Below are 15,282 nucleotides of genomic sequence, written 5' to 3' on the forward strand. Positions count from 1 at the left end.
CTTTGTTAGCTGCCAGAGAGGCTTCTGAGATCCAGCAGTGAAATGCCTAAACATTAGTGTGCACATAGTTCATTATATATTGTGTTATTTGAAGCTCAGCTCCATAAATGTTATGAAGAAATACTCCTGCTTGACCAGAAGGAGAATACTAGCTTATCATGAGTGAAAATATCTGTATGGCTGGGCTTTGGCTGCACCCAGCTCATCTCATGACAAGCCATAAGTCACATATGACATAATGATCGAGGCTAAAGGAAGAATAAGGGACCTATCTGCTCAAGTGGGATATCATTTCTGTCTGCATCACTGCTTCTCTCATATTAGCCATAATAGCAGGCTTCATATGTGATGAAAAAATGAGTGAGAATCTTTCTCGGGTTAATTCCCACACTGGTTGTCTGGCTCTGGCCCTCACACATAAACACTGTAATTTAAAGATTACATCCAAACAATATTATTTGTCTCCATCCAGGGCACTTAGATAGATAAATTAATGTTTACAGATGATTTAATATAATAGCAGCTCACTGAGGTTAGTCTCTGTGTATAACATTTTCTTAAGACATTACTGTTATTTAAGAAGCTGTCTTACATCATTCAGCCAATTTTTCAAACTGTGTGCTGCTATAGGATTCATCCATAATTGACACATACAAAGGCTGTAACATCTTTTGACAGTTCTTTCTTCCCAGAACTCTTTAATAAAGCTCTCCTTGTCCTGTCACTCACTGAATTATCACCAATACTCCACCAGGGCACTCCTCTTGCTTCTTCTGTTCCCTTTCTAAATGCTCATATTGAGTTTTTCTCTTTCTCGTTCTCTGCCTCCTCTCCTGACAGATGATAGACAAGAGACCGCATTGAACCTGTCTACCAACGGCATTAGCAGCATCAACATGTCAATAGAAATAAATGGAGTTGTCTACACAGGTAAATAGAGGGGGCATTTGCTGATGTAATTGCAGGCAGGAAATTCAATAAGTTATAGCAGCACCCTGGTGCTTAGTCCTCTGCGCAATTTGATGTCTTTGCTATAAAATCCATTGTAATGAAGTGGTAGTCCAATAGAGTTTAAAAAGTTAAATATCTCAGAATTGGGCTTGTGGATTTTAGGTCGATGTGGCTTATTGTCTTATGTGCCTGCCAAGAGTGTGTGTGTGTGTGTGTGTGTGTGTGTGTGTGTGTGTGTGTGTGTGTGTGTGTAAGGTAGGGTTAGGTAGCTTGTGTCTTGAGGTAATTACTGCCTTTCTGCTTTCGCATAGGCCATTCATGTTAGGATATAAGTCTGGTGGCTGTTACATCATGTCTGAGCTCTCTCTCTGTCTCTCTCTGAGCACCAGTGTTAAGTAGTGCGAGTTTTTGACTTGCTTCAGCTCATCCCAGCACAAGCTGACAGTAACTGTAATCTGTCTTTATGTTTGGGTCTGTCAATGAATATGCTGAAATATAACATTTACTGTTGAAAATGACCGCTGACTGCCCCTATTATCAACTTAAAATGTCCAAAAGTCATTTACTGGTTTAAAATCTACATTTGCAATTTTAAATAGTTTTATTTATTTGTCTTTTTTCAGAATTATTCAGCCACTTTGATCACCTTTTACACATTTTATACAAAGCCAGCATAGTCATGTCCAGTCAATTTTACTTATGTAGCCATAATTACACATTTGCCTGGGATGCCATTACAATCTGCACATTCAATAAAAAAGAGAAACCTAAAGAAGAGTGATCTCTCCTCCAGGATGGACACATGAAATAGATAAGACAGTACTATACAAAATGAAATAAGACAAAATGATGGCGCTACCAAGTAAATAAAGCATATAAGTTTGGACACACCTTCTCATCTAGTGCTTTTGCAATGACTGCAATGATTTTCTACATATAACCCTAACCCTTTCTACATATCACACTATTGGCATTACCATAACAAGCTTTGTAAGGTATTCACCCAGATTTACGTGGACAGACGTGCTTTGTCAAAGGTCATTCGTGGAATTTCTTGCCTTCTTAAAGTATTTGAGACTTTCAGTTGTGCTGTGCCAAGATAGTCTTGATATACAGTAAATAACCCTATTCAGCTACTGTGGCAGTCCATATAATGGCAAGAACTGCTCAACTAAGCAAAGAGAAACATCAGTCCATCACTACTTTAAGAAATGGAGATCAGTCAATTTAGGAAACTTCAAGAGCTTTGACTGTGTCTTCAAGTGCATTTGCAAATAACATCAAACGCTATGATGAAACTGGCTGTTGTAAAGACTGCCCAAGGAAAGGAAGACCAAGAGTTATCTCTGCTACAGAGGCTAAAGTCATTAGTTACCAGATTCAGAAATCTCCATTTAATTGCACATCAGGTTAGAGGCTACAGAATTGCTTCCAATACTGCAAACAAACCACTGTTGAAGGAGATCAACAAGAAAAAGAGAATTGCATGGGCCAAGAAACACAAGGAATGTGCATTACAGAATGTACAGTGGTAATCTGTAAATTGGTCTGATGAGTTCAGATATGAGATTTTTGGTTCCAACCACTATGTCTTTGTGAGATGCAGACGTGAAACGATGGTTTCTGCTTGTGTGGTTCCCCTTGTGAAGCATGAAGCTTTGATTGTCTGGGGGTGCTTTGCTGGTGACACTGTTGGAAGATTTATTCAAAATTCAAGGCATACTTCGCCAGCATGGGTACCACAGCATTCTGCAACAACATGCTATTTTATAGAGTGATGAAGTGCTACATCAGATGACCTACCCTCCACAATCACCTGACCTCAACCCAATTGAAATGGTTTAGGAAGAACTGGGCAGCAGAGTAAAGCAAAAGCAGCTAACAAGTGCTCAGGATATATGGGGACTCCTTCAAGGCTGCTGGGAAAGCATTTCTTGTGACTTCCTCACTGGTAAAGGTAAAGCCAACAGTGTGCAAAGCTAAAATGTGGCCACTTTGAAGAATCTAAAATTCTAAAACATATTTTGTTTACACTTTGTTTGCTTACCACATAATTCCATATGTGTACTTTTATAGTTGTTATGTATTCAGTATTAATGTACAGTGTAGAGAAAAAAAATGACTGGGAGGGTGAGTTGAAACATTTGACTTTTACTCTTTAATATTAAATGTATATTGTAATAATGCTTCCATCACTAAATTGTACATTATATTGACCCACTAGCATACATTTTTTGTTTGTTGAAAATTTATAGAAAATCTTTTTTTTTTTTTGTCTTTTTTTTTTTCTTCAGTCTATTCATCTCAGTGTCCCAGGGTCAGAATCATTGAGAGGAATTGGATCTCAACTGTTTGCAATATCTTTTTTTTATGTTATCACTAGAGGTCAACACAGCAGGATTTTTATTTTATTTTTTTTATTTTTTATATATATATATATAACAGATAGTGACTTTAATGCAATTTAATACTAAAACCACTTCTTTGAGTTCTTTATAGTTCTATGCAGTTACTGTATATTACTTTAACCTGATTCTGGTGTCAGCTAGTTAGTTGTGCTTAGTTAGTTGTCAAATCCAATGAAAACTAATTAAGACAATTCTATTGTCAAGATTAAAAATAAATAAATAAATCTCTTGTGAAAAAATTTGTAATGTTGACTTCCACGCCTTGAAAGTACAAGAAAATATCACATTGACTTTGACTCTGGAGAGCTCTGTTTAATATTTTCTGACTGTTACACATGATGGAAATCAAGAGATTACATACATTGTCTGGAGGTAATCCATAATGCAAATGCAGTTACAAATGTAACACTTATTTGGAGTTGTAATAGCACAGCTGACACCAGTTGGGTCACAGTTACATGTGTATGAAACAAAAAAGATATGCCTCTGATATAGAGAGCTGTATTGATTAAAAATGAGACAGACAACTTAAAACAGTAGCTGAAACATCCTGTGCAGACCGGGTAAGGAAAAAGCATGTTGGATGTCACAATATCAAAGGTTGTCAAGGGAAGTACAGATTATTTTGAAAAAGTGGTTTTCTACCTTTTTATTGATTTTTCATTTATTTAATTTTAATGGAAAATAATGGCTGCCTGGAAGGTGTGAAAAAGGCAATGGTGGGCAGTAGTGTGATGCCATTTGTAGTAAACATACTGAAATATCTATATAAAAAAAAAAAAAAGCCTGGCATGGTCCTTTAAGAACTGATACCAGGCCAGTGTTGAGTTTCAGGCTAACTTAGACTTGATGTTTGTTCCTCAGGTGTCCTGTTTGCTCGGCAGTCAGCCATAGCGGTGATGACGGGGCACCGTGGGAAACACAGCAACTGTCAGACTCAGGGAAAGATGAGTCCCACACAGTTCCAGCCCTCCTGCTCTTCATCCTCTTCCACATCCTCCTCACTCTATGGGCAAAGAAACTCCCCCCCTTGAGTTTCCTGTCCTTCTTTGCCTCCTCTTCCCATCTCACAAGGGAGGGGATCCATTCTCTTCTCAATGACACAAAGCAGTTAGAGTTACAATCATTAGATAATCTTCAGTTGTTTGAAGGTTTGATTGAAAAGCAGCGAACTTGTAAAACAAAAAACAAACAAAATACTTAGTAAGAGATCTGGCCGCCTGGTTCCCCCTACTCCATCTGCTCTGAATTAGCAGTGTGTTTCAAGGACATTTAACCTGTCTGTGTTCCCATTGGCTTACACACCCTCAAAAACATATATTCAATGTCAAAAAGTTCAAGGGCATGGTCACCCATCAACTTAATGTGTGACCTGGATGAAGCCAAATGAAGACTTCCTCTTGTGCACCGATTCATTCAAAAGATGAAACAGCTGAACAGCTAACATTCAGCAAGAAATTACTGTTGATGATGTTCGAAGGCTTTCTGACAGACATCAGAAACACTGCGTACAGCTGATACCAAAGAAGAAAACAAATCTATGCTAGTTTAACACCTCCAGTATATACTGTGACCTTTAGCACCAATGAAGAAACCTTAAGATTATAGCAGGAATTCAAAGAGGCAAAGCACATACAGTGTTGAAATCATCATGTATTCTGTAGAAAGGCTACTACTTAACTGTATAGTCTCAACAGAGACAAGTTATTAATGGCTGTCAATAAAGGTGGACAGTTACTTAATAATGCTTCAACATATATCCAGCAAGACGGCTAAAGACAGTGACATGCTATATGTGTATATCCATGTAATAACAGAGGTAAAAGTGAATATACTTAATATGTGGATTTCTTTCAAGTGTAATTTACTGGCATAGGAAACTATCTCTTTTCTTAATCACAGTCAGCTAAGCACACACAAATTCTGCAGCTAATTTTTAAATTGATAACTAGCTAACTAGTCACCAGGCCAACCAAGTAAATAAAGGTAACACATACAGCTCTGTCCAGTTTGTAATCAAGCCCTGTATATTGTATACATTAATGTTAACAGCACACAGTATGTAAGAAATTGAGGAAAATGAGAAAATGCACATGTGCCCAGGCAATTTATCTGAGCTAAGAGGACCACTGGAAATTTTAAGCTAGAAAATATCATTATAACCATATTACTTACCACGTTTGCATTGCGTACTGCATTCTGGGACATAAACACCACATTCAAAAAAATCTCTTTCACAGAATTAGGCTGAGTTAATCATATGTATTTGGGACACAGTCATCAGCTTTTAGTATGTTAGATAGTGTTCTACTCAGATGTGTTGTCACTGTTATAGCTAGCTGATCAGATCATTGGCTAAATTCACTGACTAAATCATCTGTTTCAGAAACTGGACAGTAACTGATTATGTCTACTCAGTTCTGTTGAGATGACTACAGTGTACATGTAACAAAGCAAAGGGCTGCTCACAGCTCCTGTATAAGGACCTGCAATATGGCCATTAGAATGAGCATTATGTCATTAACAAGCTGCTGACAACATTAATTTTGTCTTTTTTTGTCTAGGTTTTCTTTAGTTATGATCACTAAATAAGTGTTGCTTGATTTTCACCTGATACCTTCCTAATCACAAGAACATGGTTTGATCATGGAACAAATTATTCTTTCAAAACATATTTGTTGTTTGTCACGACCACAGGCTATCTTTCTCAGGATAACCAAAAAAGTACAAAATCTTGTTATTTCGGCCTTCAAGAGTGTGCAGAGACAGTGACAGATTAAATTGTCATTACACATCGTTCCAGTCAAATGCTTTCTTCTTTCACGATTGTAAATACTGCAGTCAACATAATTTTTCAACTGGTTGTGGTCAGAAATACTTACAAAGCTGCAGCACATGAGATTGCACCCTAACAAGACAAGCACAAAGCTGATGTAATGTTGACTGATCGAGCCTTGGGAAGAATTGAATCCAGAGTCCTCATATGGCATTGAATTTTTTAAGAAAAATGGCTGTGACAGGAAAGAGTAGAGCACTTCAGCCTGTATTCAGTAGCTGGACAGAAACAGAGGTAGTAACAGGACATACAAAGGCATGCAGTATGTAGGAAACCAGTCACACTGTTGTTTTATATTGTGAATAGAATGCAGGTTTCTTTTTTTTTTTAAGTAATGCACTTGTCTCTAACATCAGAGCTTCCCCCTTTCATTTCTCTTTTTTCTCTGCTTTCATAAAGATATGAAATATTTTCTTTTTATTGTGTACATTTGTTAAAGCATTCAATTGCATTCAATTTTATTTATTATGTTTTATATTCAATCATGCAAATGTTGCATTCAGCTCTACCATTTTATTTACAAATCCTTTTTTTGAGTCCTCTTGAATACCTCACCAATCTGCCTGAATATAATCATAGTAATGTATGAATACAAGATATACCTCTTTTTTTTTATTGTACAGCCACTTGAAAATCAATGTTTTACTTCAAGTAATCATTGGATTTATGATTATTATTATCATTATTATTATTTGTATGGTTATAACACAGAAGGGAATATATTACTAATACACATCTACCTCATTTGTTATAGACTGTGCCAACAACCACGTTCAAAATCTTAATTGCCTGTGCATTCATGGTGTCTCATATCCATGTTCTTGTATGAACACAAAATGCTTTTTAGTAATACAAAAAACAATAGATTATAATGTAGAATTAAGCAACAAGTGCTTTTTACGTTGAGTGTTGTGCCGGCACAACAAAACAACCTTTTGTGGAGGAGGGACACTTGTCAAAACAAATCAAATCTGCATGAAAACATGAACAGAAAAAAGTGGACAGTGCCTCGTAACAATTAATGGCAATGACATATTTTTGATTTGTCTTGTCAGCTGTTGGCCCTGAGGATGGTGATGTGACTCAGTAAAGTACTAGGTTGGGGATTTTTTTTATTTAGAACATAGAACTGTAGATAATTAATCACAGAATAATCTTAATTGTACTCTAATTTCATATATGTTATGGTATGAATCAGCACATCTGGAATATCCCCTTGTGGGACTGATAAAGGACTATTGAATTGAATTGAATGTGCAGATTTATACAGTGTTTGTTTTTCACGGATTTCTCCTTAGATGCAGTGGAAAAGGGCCTTTCAGCAAATATTAGAAACTGAGACTTTCACATATACTGTTCATAAGGTCAAAATCAGAGCCCAGCAGGCAAATCAATGGGCAGATATTAATGCCCCACATATTAAATCAGCTGAAAGGCAAAATGTGCAAAATGTCAAAATATGTAGAAAGAAAAAAAAGTACAGGTCATTATATTGGATTTTTCTCAAACATTGACATCACTTTCAATCTTAAAAATTAATATTGGTTGGGCTAATTGCCTGTGTTAGCAATTTTGCACTGTGCCTGGTCTGTCAATCAATCTGGTCAACACCTTGTTACAAATACACTCCTGATCAAAATTTTAAGACCAGTTGAAAAATTGCAAGAATTTACATTTTGCACTGTTGGAAGTAGAGCTTCGAGATGCAAAAAGAAGAAATGGGAGTGAAACAATAAGATTTGAGTAAGCAATTTATTGCAAACAAGTATTAAACTGAAATAGGCTGTTCATCAGCTGATCAAAAGTTTAAGACCATATCTCAAAAAAAAAAAAAAACCTAAAATAGAAATAGAATTTTCAAAAAAGGACTCAGTAATGAGTAGCTGCACCATTGTTGTTAATCACCTCAAAAATTCATTTCAGCATGTTTGATGCTAGTGTTTCCAGGAGGCTAGTGGGAATGTTGCTCCAAGTGGTGAAGATGACTTCACGGAGGGCATTCACTGTCTGGAACTGGTGTCCATTTTTGTAAACTTCCCTTGCCATCCAACCCCAAATGTTCTCAATTGGATTTAGATCAGGGGAACACGCAGGATGGTCCAAAAGAGTGATGTTATTATGTGTTGTGTTATCTCTAGAAGAAGTCCTTTGTCAGGCGGGCATTGTGAACTGCAGCGTTGTCCTGTTGAAAAACCCAGTCATTACCACACAGACAATGGCCTTCAGTCATGAAGGATGCCCCCTGCAACATCTCCACATAGCCAGCTGCCGTTTGACGCCTCTGCACAACCTGAAGCTCCATTGTTCCATTGAAGGAAAAAGCCCCCCAGATCATGATGGCGCCCCCTCCACTCTGCCGTGTAGAAAACATCTTAGGTCGGATCTCCTTGTCACACCAGTAACTTTGGAAGCCATCAGGACCGTCAAGGTTAAATTCTTGACGGTTAAATCAGAGAATAAAACTTTCTTCCACCTTTCAATGTCTCATGTTTGGTGCTCTCGTGCAAACTCCAAACGGGCAATTTTGTGCCGTTGAAGGAGACGAGGCCTTTGAAGATGTTTTTTGTTCTTAAAACCCTTCTCTTGCAGATGCTGTCCGATGGTTATGGGACTGCAGTTGGCACCAGTGACAAGCTTAGTTTATGCCCGAGGATTGTCCCGTGTCTTGATGGACAGCCAATTGGATCCTCTGGCTCAGGGCCGGTGAAATTTTTGGGGGTCTACCACTTGACTTTTTTGTTCCATAACCCTCAGGATCTTTTAAGAAATTTAAAATGACTGTCTTACTGCATCCAACCTCAGCAGCAATGGCACGCTGCGAGAGGCCTTGCTTAAGCAGCTCAACAATCCAACCGCGCTAAAAGAGAGAAAGCTTTTTTGCCTTTGCCATCAGGAGGTCATGACAGTGTGGATACCTGACAGAAAATGACACTGAATCCACATTTTTGCAAAGATTTGGGCTTTTAAATGCTGTGGCCTTGAACAGCCTATTTCAGTTTAATACTTGTTTGCAATAAATTGCTTACTTAAATTTTTTTTTGTCTCACTCCCATTTCTTCTTTTTGCATTTTGAAGCTCTACTTAGAAACTTCTTAAGATCCAACAGTGCAAAATGTAAATTCTTTTAATTTTTCAACTGGTCTTAAAATTTTGATCAGGAGTGTATTAACTACTGGGCAGATTTCCGTCAGATTTATTGGGGATTTTCATGGTCCCCATTAGGTGATTCAGAGGGATGTTGCGGATCTCCCAACTTTGACTCTAACAACACCATCCAGCCAAAACTCCACTACTGCTAAAGTTCTAAGAACTGCCTTGTTGTGTGCATTTTTGGAGTTGCTGTCTTGCTCACTGTGCAGGATTTTTCATGCAGATTGTTGACTGTTTTTGATTTAAAATGCTGTGTTTTCAGTTTCATGATGACAGTTTAACACAGCAGGCTGATTACTGGTGTTAAAGCTAATAATATATTGTATGAATATACTGTATGTGCAGTATAAATGATGATGTTGTGCAGGAGAGAACAATCCTCAGTTTCAAATGGTTCTTTATAATTCTTGTGTTTAATTGAAAAGAGTTCTTTAGTAGTGAGAAAATTCTGTAGGTACATAGAGCAAAGATCCAAGAAAAGAGTCCCTTCCTCAAACTAAGTGTTGAATCCTTGAGCACTAAATCAATGATATCAGCCCAGTTATTATTATTAATGGATTTGAGTACATTTTCTCATAGCAGCTAGCTAGACATCTGACCTTCCTAATCTGGAAAATCTGTAACGTTGTTTCAGTCATCTTGGCATTCATATTGTCCTGGCAGAGCAAGGGTCTTCTGAGACCTCGGATAACTTTATTATTATCTGTCTCAAAATGTTATCCACCCTTAATAGAATTGCAAAGCAAGAAAAGTTATATTAGGCATCTAAGGTTCTTGAAATAAAAGTCCAGTTCATTTTCACAATGTTAGGTGACTCTCAGCTGGAACTCTTGAACTGTACTGGTTAAATCATCACTACAAAAAAATCAACAATTGTTTTAGAATGATATCAAGTACAAGGTGTTTTTCATTAAGAAACATCCAATAATAGTGCTTAAAATTGTATTGCATGTGTCGCTAACTGAATCTAATATAATCTTAAGATTATATTATCTAGCAACATTTAATAGAATTATTTGGAAACCATGACGATAAAGTGCTGTGAATTCTACTACAATATTGATCATTGTTTTTTTGACATGGATCTAAAAAGGACCGCTTATGGCCATGCAACTTATACGTGTTTCTCAAAAGCAGAGGCAGACATAGGGCTCTATTTTCGATTCCGCCGCCAGTGCGGTGCAGGCTGTGCACCCCGCACAGTGGTATTTTCGTGCAGTGCAGGCAGGCGCATGGCGCACTTGGTATTTTGGTACACCGAGGCGCACAGAGGTGCACCAGGATGGGCGTTGCGGCGCAGTTGGGGGAGGTGTGGGCATAATCAGCCAGTGCATCTGGATTTTCGTCCCATTTTGGTCCACGCCGGCAGCGTAAAAGTGCGCTGAAAGCTCGCCACCCCAGATATGGTCAACTCTGTGCACCAGTGGCGCACAAGCCGGGCAAGTGGATTTTCGTAAACCGGCAGACTCGTGCGCTCACGTCACTAATACCTCACAGGCAGGTTTCCACAGTGTCTGGCATTTCACTGCGATCAATAATTAGCAACGGCCACGATTCAATGCAACTATCTGAGTCAGCACATACAGTCAGACCTAAATTTCTATATTTTGATCAGTATCTCACATGACCACATCGCAAGCGCGTTTGGCACGCGTAATGGTCACTCACCCTGACCGAATGTACACAGGTGAAACAGGGATGCAAACTAATCAATTAAGGTCGCTGTGCCAGCCGTGGCATCCTACAGAGCATATATACTGCATCTATCTCAGAGCACTCCAGAGACAGAGACAGACACATGGAAAAAACGTAAGTGATGATCATTGTCTGCTATTACCTACGTCATTTCATTCCAAATACAAATGTAATCATTGTAATGCTTAACGTTATCTGCAAAGATGGAGTACATCATTGTTTTGAGGAGGAGGAGGAGGAGGGGGAGGAGGATTTACCATCTAAGGACCTCATATTTAGACATGAGTGACGTCAGTGTCCTCCTGGGAGAAGTTTGGGCGTCGGACACTTTCCTGCACGGGCTCAGTCATCCATAAAACTTGCCATGCACCTCGCCAGCGGCATTTTTAAAGGTGAGGCAAGGAGCTGGTGTGATTGGTGAAGATTTGACTCGGCTGTGTCAAACCCACTCCACGCCTTCTCCCCTCCCTCTTTCCGAGTTGCGCTGCTGGGTGGGATTGAGATGAGAAGGGGGAGGAGACTTTGCACTGCGCCTGCGCTGGAGTCGAAAATAGAGCCCATAGTGTTGCAAAACCTCTAAGACATGAGTTCAGGGTGAATGCTTGGATCAACAAAGCATGCGCCACTCTTTGGAACCTGTCTTCAAACAGCAATGTAATTTTTGAACAGTCTAGTCTGCAATCACTGAACACTTCAGATGACTGTGCAGCATGGAATAACTGTCACTATTCACCAAAAGCTTATTCAAACTGTGACCATGTTCTCTTGATTTTTTGGTCATAACTAACAACAGAGCAGACAAGCAAAGAGAAAATGACAGCTCTGCATGCAGGAAAAAATGAATTTACTTATGTAATTAAATAACATGTTTAGTTTGTATTTTAGCTATGTTATGGTGGTAGTTTTCTAATTATGCTATGCTGATAGATTTTTAACACTAATTGCTTTGTTAACTGTGTCTGAAGGTTTAAATATTTTTTTTTGTTTTTTTTTTTTGTTTTTTTTTCTTCCCCTTTCATTTATCTTGGATGAATCCAGCATATTATGGGGATGCTGGATTGTGGTGCTCAGGGGTTAAAAATGTACAACAAGGTAAAAGAGATTTTCCTGTTTTGCCATTTGACTTAGTGTATTTAGAAATAAAGTTATGCTTCAAGTGAAACGCTTTCTGTGCCATGCTTCTTTTAGTACTGTGACTCCAGTGACTAGTTACGGACCCATTTCCCTCTTAAATGTAGACTACAAAATTCTGGCCAAATGTGTATTCCTGCAGCAGGCTACAACCCACATAATTCTCATATCGTCGCTGTCCGATAAAAAACACGTATCTCCACTTTTAACGATTTTGACTTTCCATTAGCTAAGGAATATTCACATTCTCCCCCAGCAACAGGTAGCATTGGGGATCCAAGTGACCAATGGAAAGATGTTTTATTACATCATATATTTAACACGTATCTCCATTGGGTGTCAGAAGTGTCCATCAATGCGCGTATCTCCCGTATGCGCGTATGTCAATCTATTGTATGACAACTGTGTTCAAGTTTTCGAGTAGTTAACAGACATTCACGATTGTCATTTGCACGTAGTATTTCACATATTTTTGTTCTGTACAACTCAATCCTGAGGGCTAACCGCTAGCTAATCTTAGCCTGTATATCAGATGATTTGTCATGTCCGTAAACACAGACTGTATACCATCAGTACTTGGCAGACTTATTATAGCATCTAACGCTAGGCTAATGTTGTCCTTGCTTGATGCATGCATGCCAAATGTATCTGTTCAGGAGGAAACACTGCACCGTTTCTTGTAACAAAGCATCTTAATAGCCCACCGATACACATAGGCCAAAAGGTAAGTTTCTGCAGTAATTTGTGTGCTGCAGTGTTACGCAGGAACGGAGAAATTATGACAGGGGTTTAGATGATATCTTTGGGTAAATAACGTTAGGTTTTAAGCAAGGGATAGACGATAAACTCTGTGATTTCCTTGACCCGAGTCAGACTGATGCATGTGCGTTAATACAGTATTAGATGACTCTTCGTCTATATGGACTAATTTGATTTCAACACAAAATACCAAAAAAAAATCTTAGATTAGGGTAATGTGCTATGTGGAAATGTAGGATAGCCTGCTATCAATAGTTTACGGATTTAGTGGGACATGAACGGGAGACTCGAGGCTCGTAAATGACCGGACATCATTGGAACGCATTATTTAAAAAACACGTTTGTCCAATGTCACTCACAACAACGCACGTAAATCCAATTAAAATACTAAACGGGTTGCTAATCACTCATTTCGAGTCCTAAGTGTGTCTAATTACTGTGTTTTGGGTTTAATTTGTAAGTTAATTGACGAGTAAAACACTTTTTTCATGCTCCTGAAAAAAACGAGTTTTGGAGATACGTGCTTTTTATCGGACAGCGACGATATGATCAAACTGGGTTTATGTTGGAGAGACATTCACAAAACCAGGCAACTTCTGTGTATTCTTAACACTGAGGTCCAACATAGCCTCATTGAGCCCACTCTAACCCCCCATTGTATAATATGTAGCGATCTGCTCTGATTTGTTCTGTGTATTCTTTCAGGGCTGGAGCAAGGCAGGGGCGGGGCTGATCGTTGCCGGGGTTTGAGCGTCTACCTGACACACCTGTCACTAATTGCCGCTAATCAGGACTCCCCTTCTTAAGCAGGCTTCTCCCACACTCTGGTGCCAGATGATAGCCGTGCTTACACTCGTGTCCACATCTCTGTGCCGATTACCTGACCCCTGCCTCGTGTTCTCCAGCCATTTGCCTTTGTGCACACTGAGTGACTTTTGTGAGTTTTTGTTCCTGCCTGAGTGCTATCCCCTTGTGGAGATTTCTGTTTAAGTGTCTGTCGAGTTGCTCTCCAGCGCTTGTTGTTTCTTTTGTGTACTGTGTGCTCTTTTTCCCAGCGGAGTTTTTTCCCGTCCTCCCTGAGTTCTTACCTGAGGCTGTCGAGTTTCTCCAGCACCTGAGTTTCTTCTTACCAAAGCTGTCAAGTGTCCTCCAGCAGAGACTGTCATCTCCGTTCCCATTTATCAGCGCCCTCAGTTGTTTCCTTCTTTTGTTGTTACTTTGAAAATAAACTGTGATTTCTGCCGCTCTGCATCTGAGTCCTGTTTCAGAGTCCGTCACAGAATCATCTGGCCAAAATGGACTCAGCAGAGATGGATTGGCTGAAACAAGTCCTCTCCAGCCAAGGGATCTTGATTGGACAGCATGAAACCACGCTGCGCCAGGTTATGGAGCATCTCTACCAGCTCACCACCAGCGTGACTCAGTTGGGAGGCCAGCTGGTCGACATCCGCGACCAGCTCACTTCTCCAGCGTCACCTGCCGATCCTCCCCCTCCAGCGCCAGCTGCCGACCCTCCGCTTAACGCCACCCTCCAGGCTAGAGAACCATTCATACCCATCCCGGCTCGGTAGGAGATATGGGAACATGCGCACAGTTCCTCCACCAGTGCTCTCTGGTTTTTAGCCAGCAGCCTACCACTTATGCCTCCCATCAATCCAAAATAGCTTTTGTTATGAGCCTACTATCGGGAGAAGCGGCAGCTTGGTCTCTTGCCATCTCCAACCAGAATACTGAGCTAGTTACAAACTATAACCTGTTCTCCGAAGAAATGAAGAGAGTGTTTGACCACCCTGTAAAGGGCAGAGAGGCGCTAAGTCGCCTGCTAGATTTGCGGCAGGGAAATCAGTCAGTGTCCTCTTACGCAGTGAACTTTCGAATTCTGGCAGCAGAAAGTGGTTGGGGAGAGCCGGCACTGCAAATGATTTTTACAAGGGGTTAGCAGGGGAACTCAAAGACGAACTGGCAGTTCGAGACGAGTGCGCCTCGCTAAACAGTCTCATAGACTTAGCGATCTCCCTGGATAACCGTATGAGGGAAAGGCGCAGGGAGGCTTATGATCGCCGGGGAGCGCGACCTCAAACCTTCCCTCGGAGCGGACCAGGGGAATCGGTGCAACCCACTTCCTCTCCCCTCGCCGCCACCTCCGAAGCTCGACTTAGCTCATCTGAGGAACCCATGCAGCTGGGTCGGGCTTGCCTCACTCCCGCAGAACGGCAGCAGCGTCGTCGAGACCGGCTGTGCCTATACTGCGGGCAGAAGGGGCATTTCCTCGCCCAGTGTCCAGAAGTGCCAAAAGGCCGGGCTCATCAGCAGGCAGGGGGGCGCTGGTGAGCCGAATCTCTTCTTCCTCCT

At 40.1% G+C, this 15,282-nt stretch overlaps 1 protein-coding gene across 2 annotated transcripts in view; it reads left to right on the forward strand.

The window, feature by feature from the left end:
* Positions 1-4,473, forward strand: part of arid3c (AT rich interactive domain 3C (BRIGHT-like)) — a 111,144-nt gene extending 106,671 nt beyond the window's left edge. For both annotated transcript variants that reach the window (XM_070965362.1, XM_070965363.1), the window contains exons 7-8: positions 841-930; positions 4,224-4,473. In XM_070965362.1, coding sequence (XP_070821463.1) covers positions 841-930; positions 4,224-4,393 — 260 coding nt within the window. In that variant the 3' untranslated portion in view covers positions 4,394-4,473. The remainder of the gene's footprint in view (positions 1-840; positions 931-4,223) is intronic.
* Positions 4,474-15,282: the final 10,809 nt, after the last annotated feature.

Source organism: Chaetodon trifascialis, chromosome 6, assembly GCF_039877785.1.
Source record: "Chaetodon trifascialis isolate fChaTrf1 chromosome 6, fChaTrf1.hap1, whole genome shotgun sequence".
NCBI classification, from domain to species: Eukaryota; Metazoa; Chordata; class Actinopteri; order Chaetodontiformes; family Chaetodontidae; genus Chaetodon; species Chaetodon trifascialis.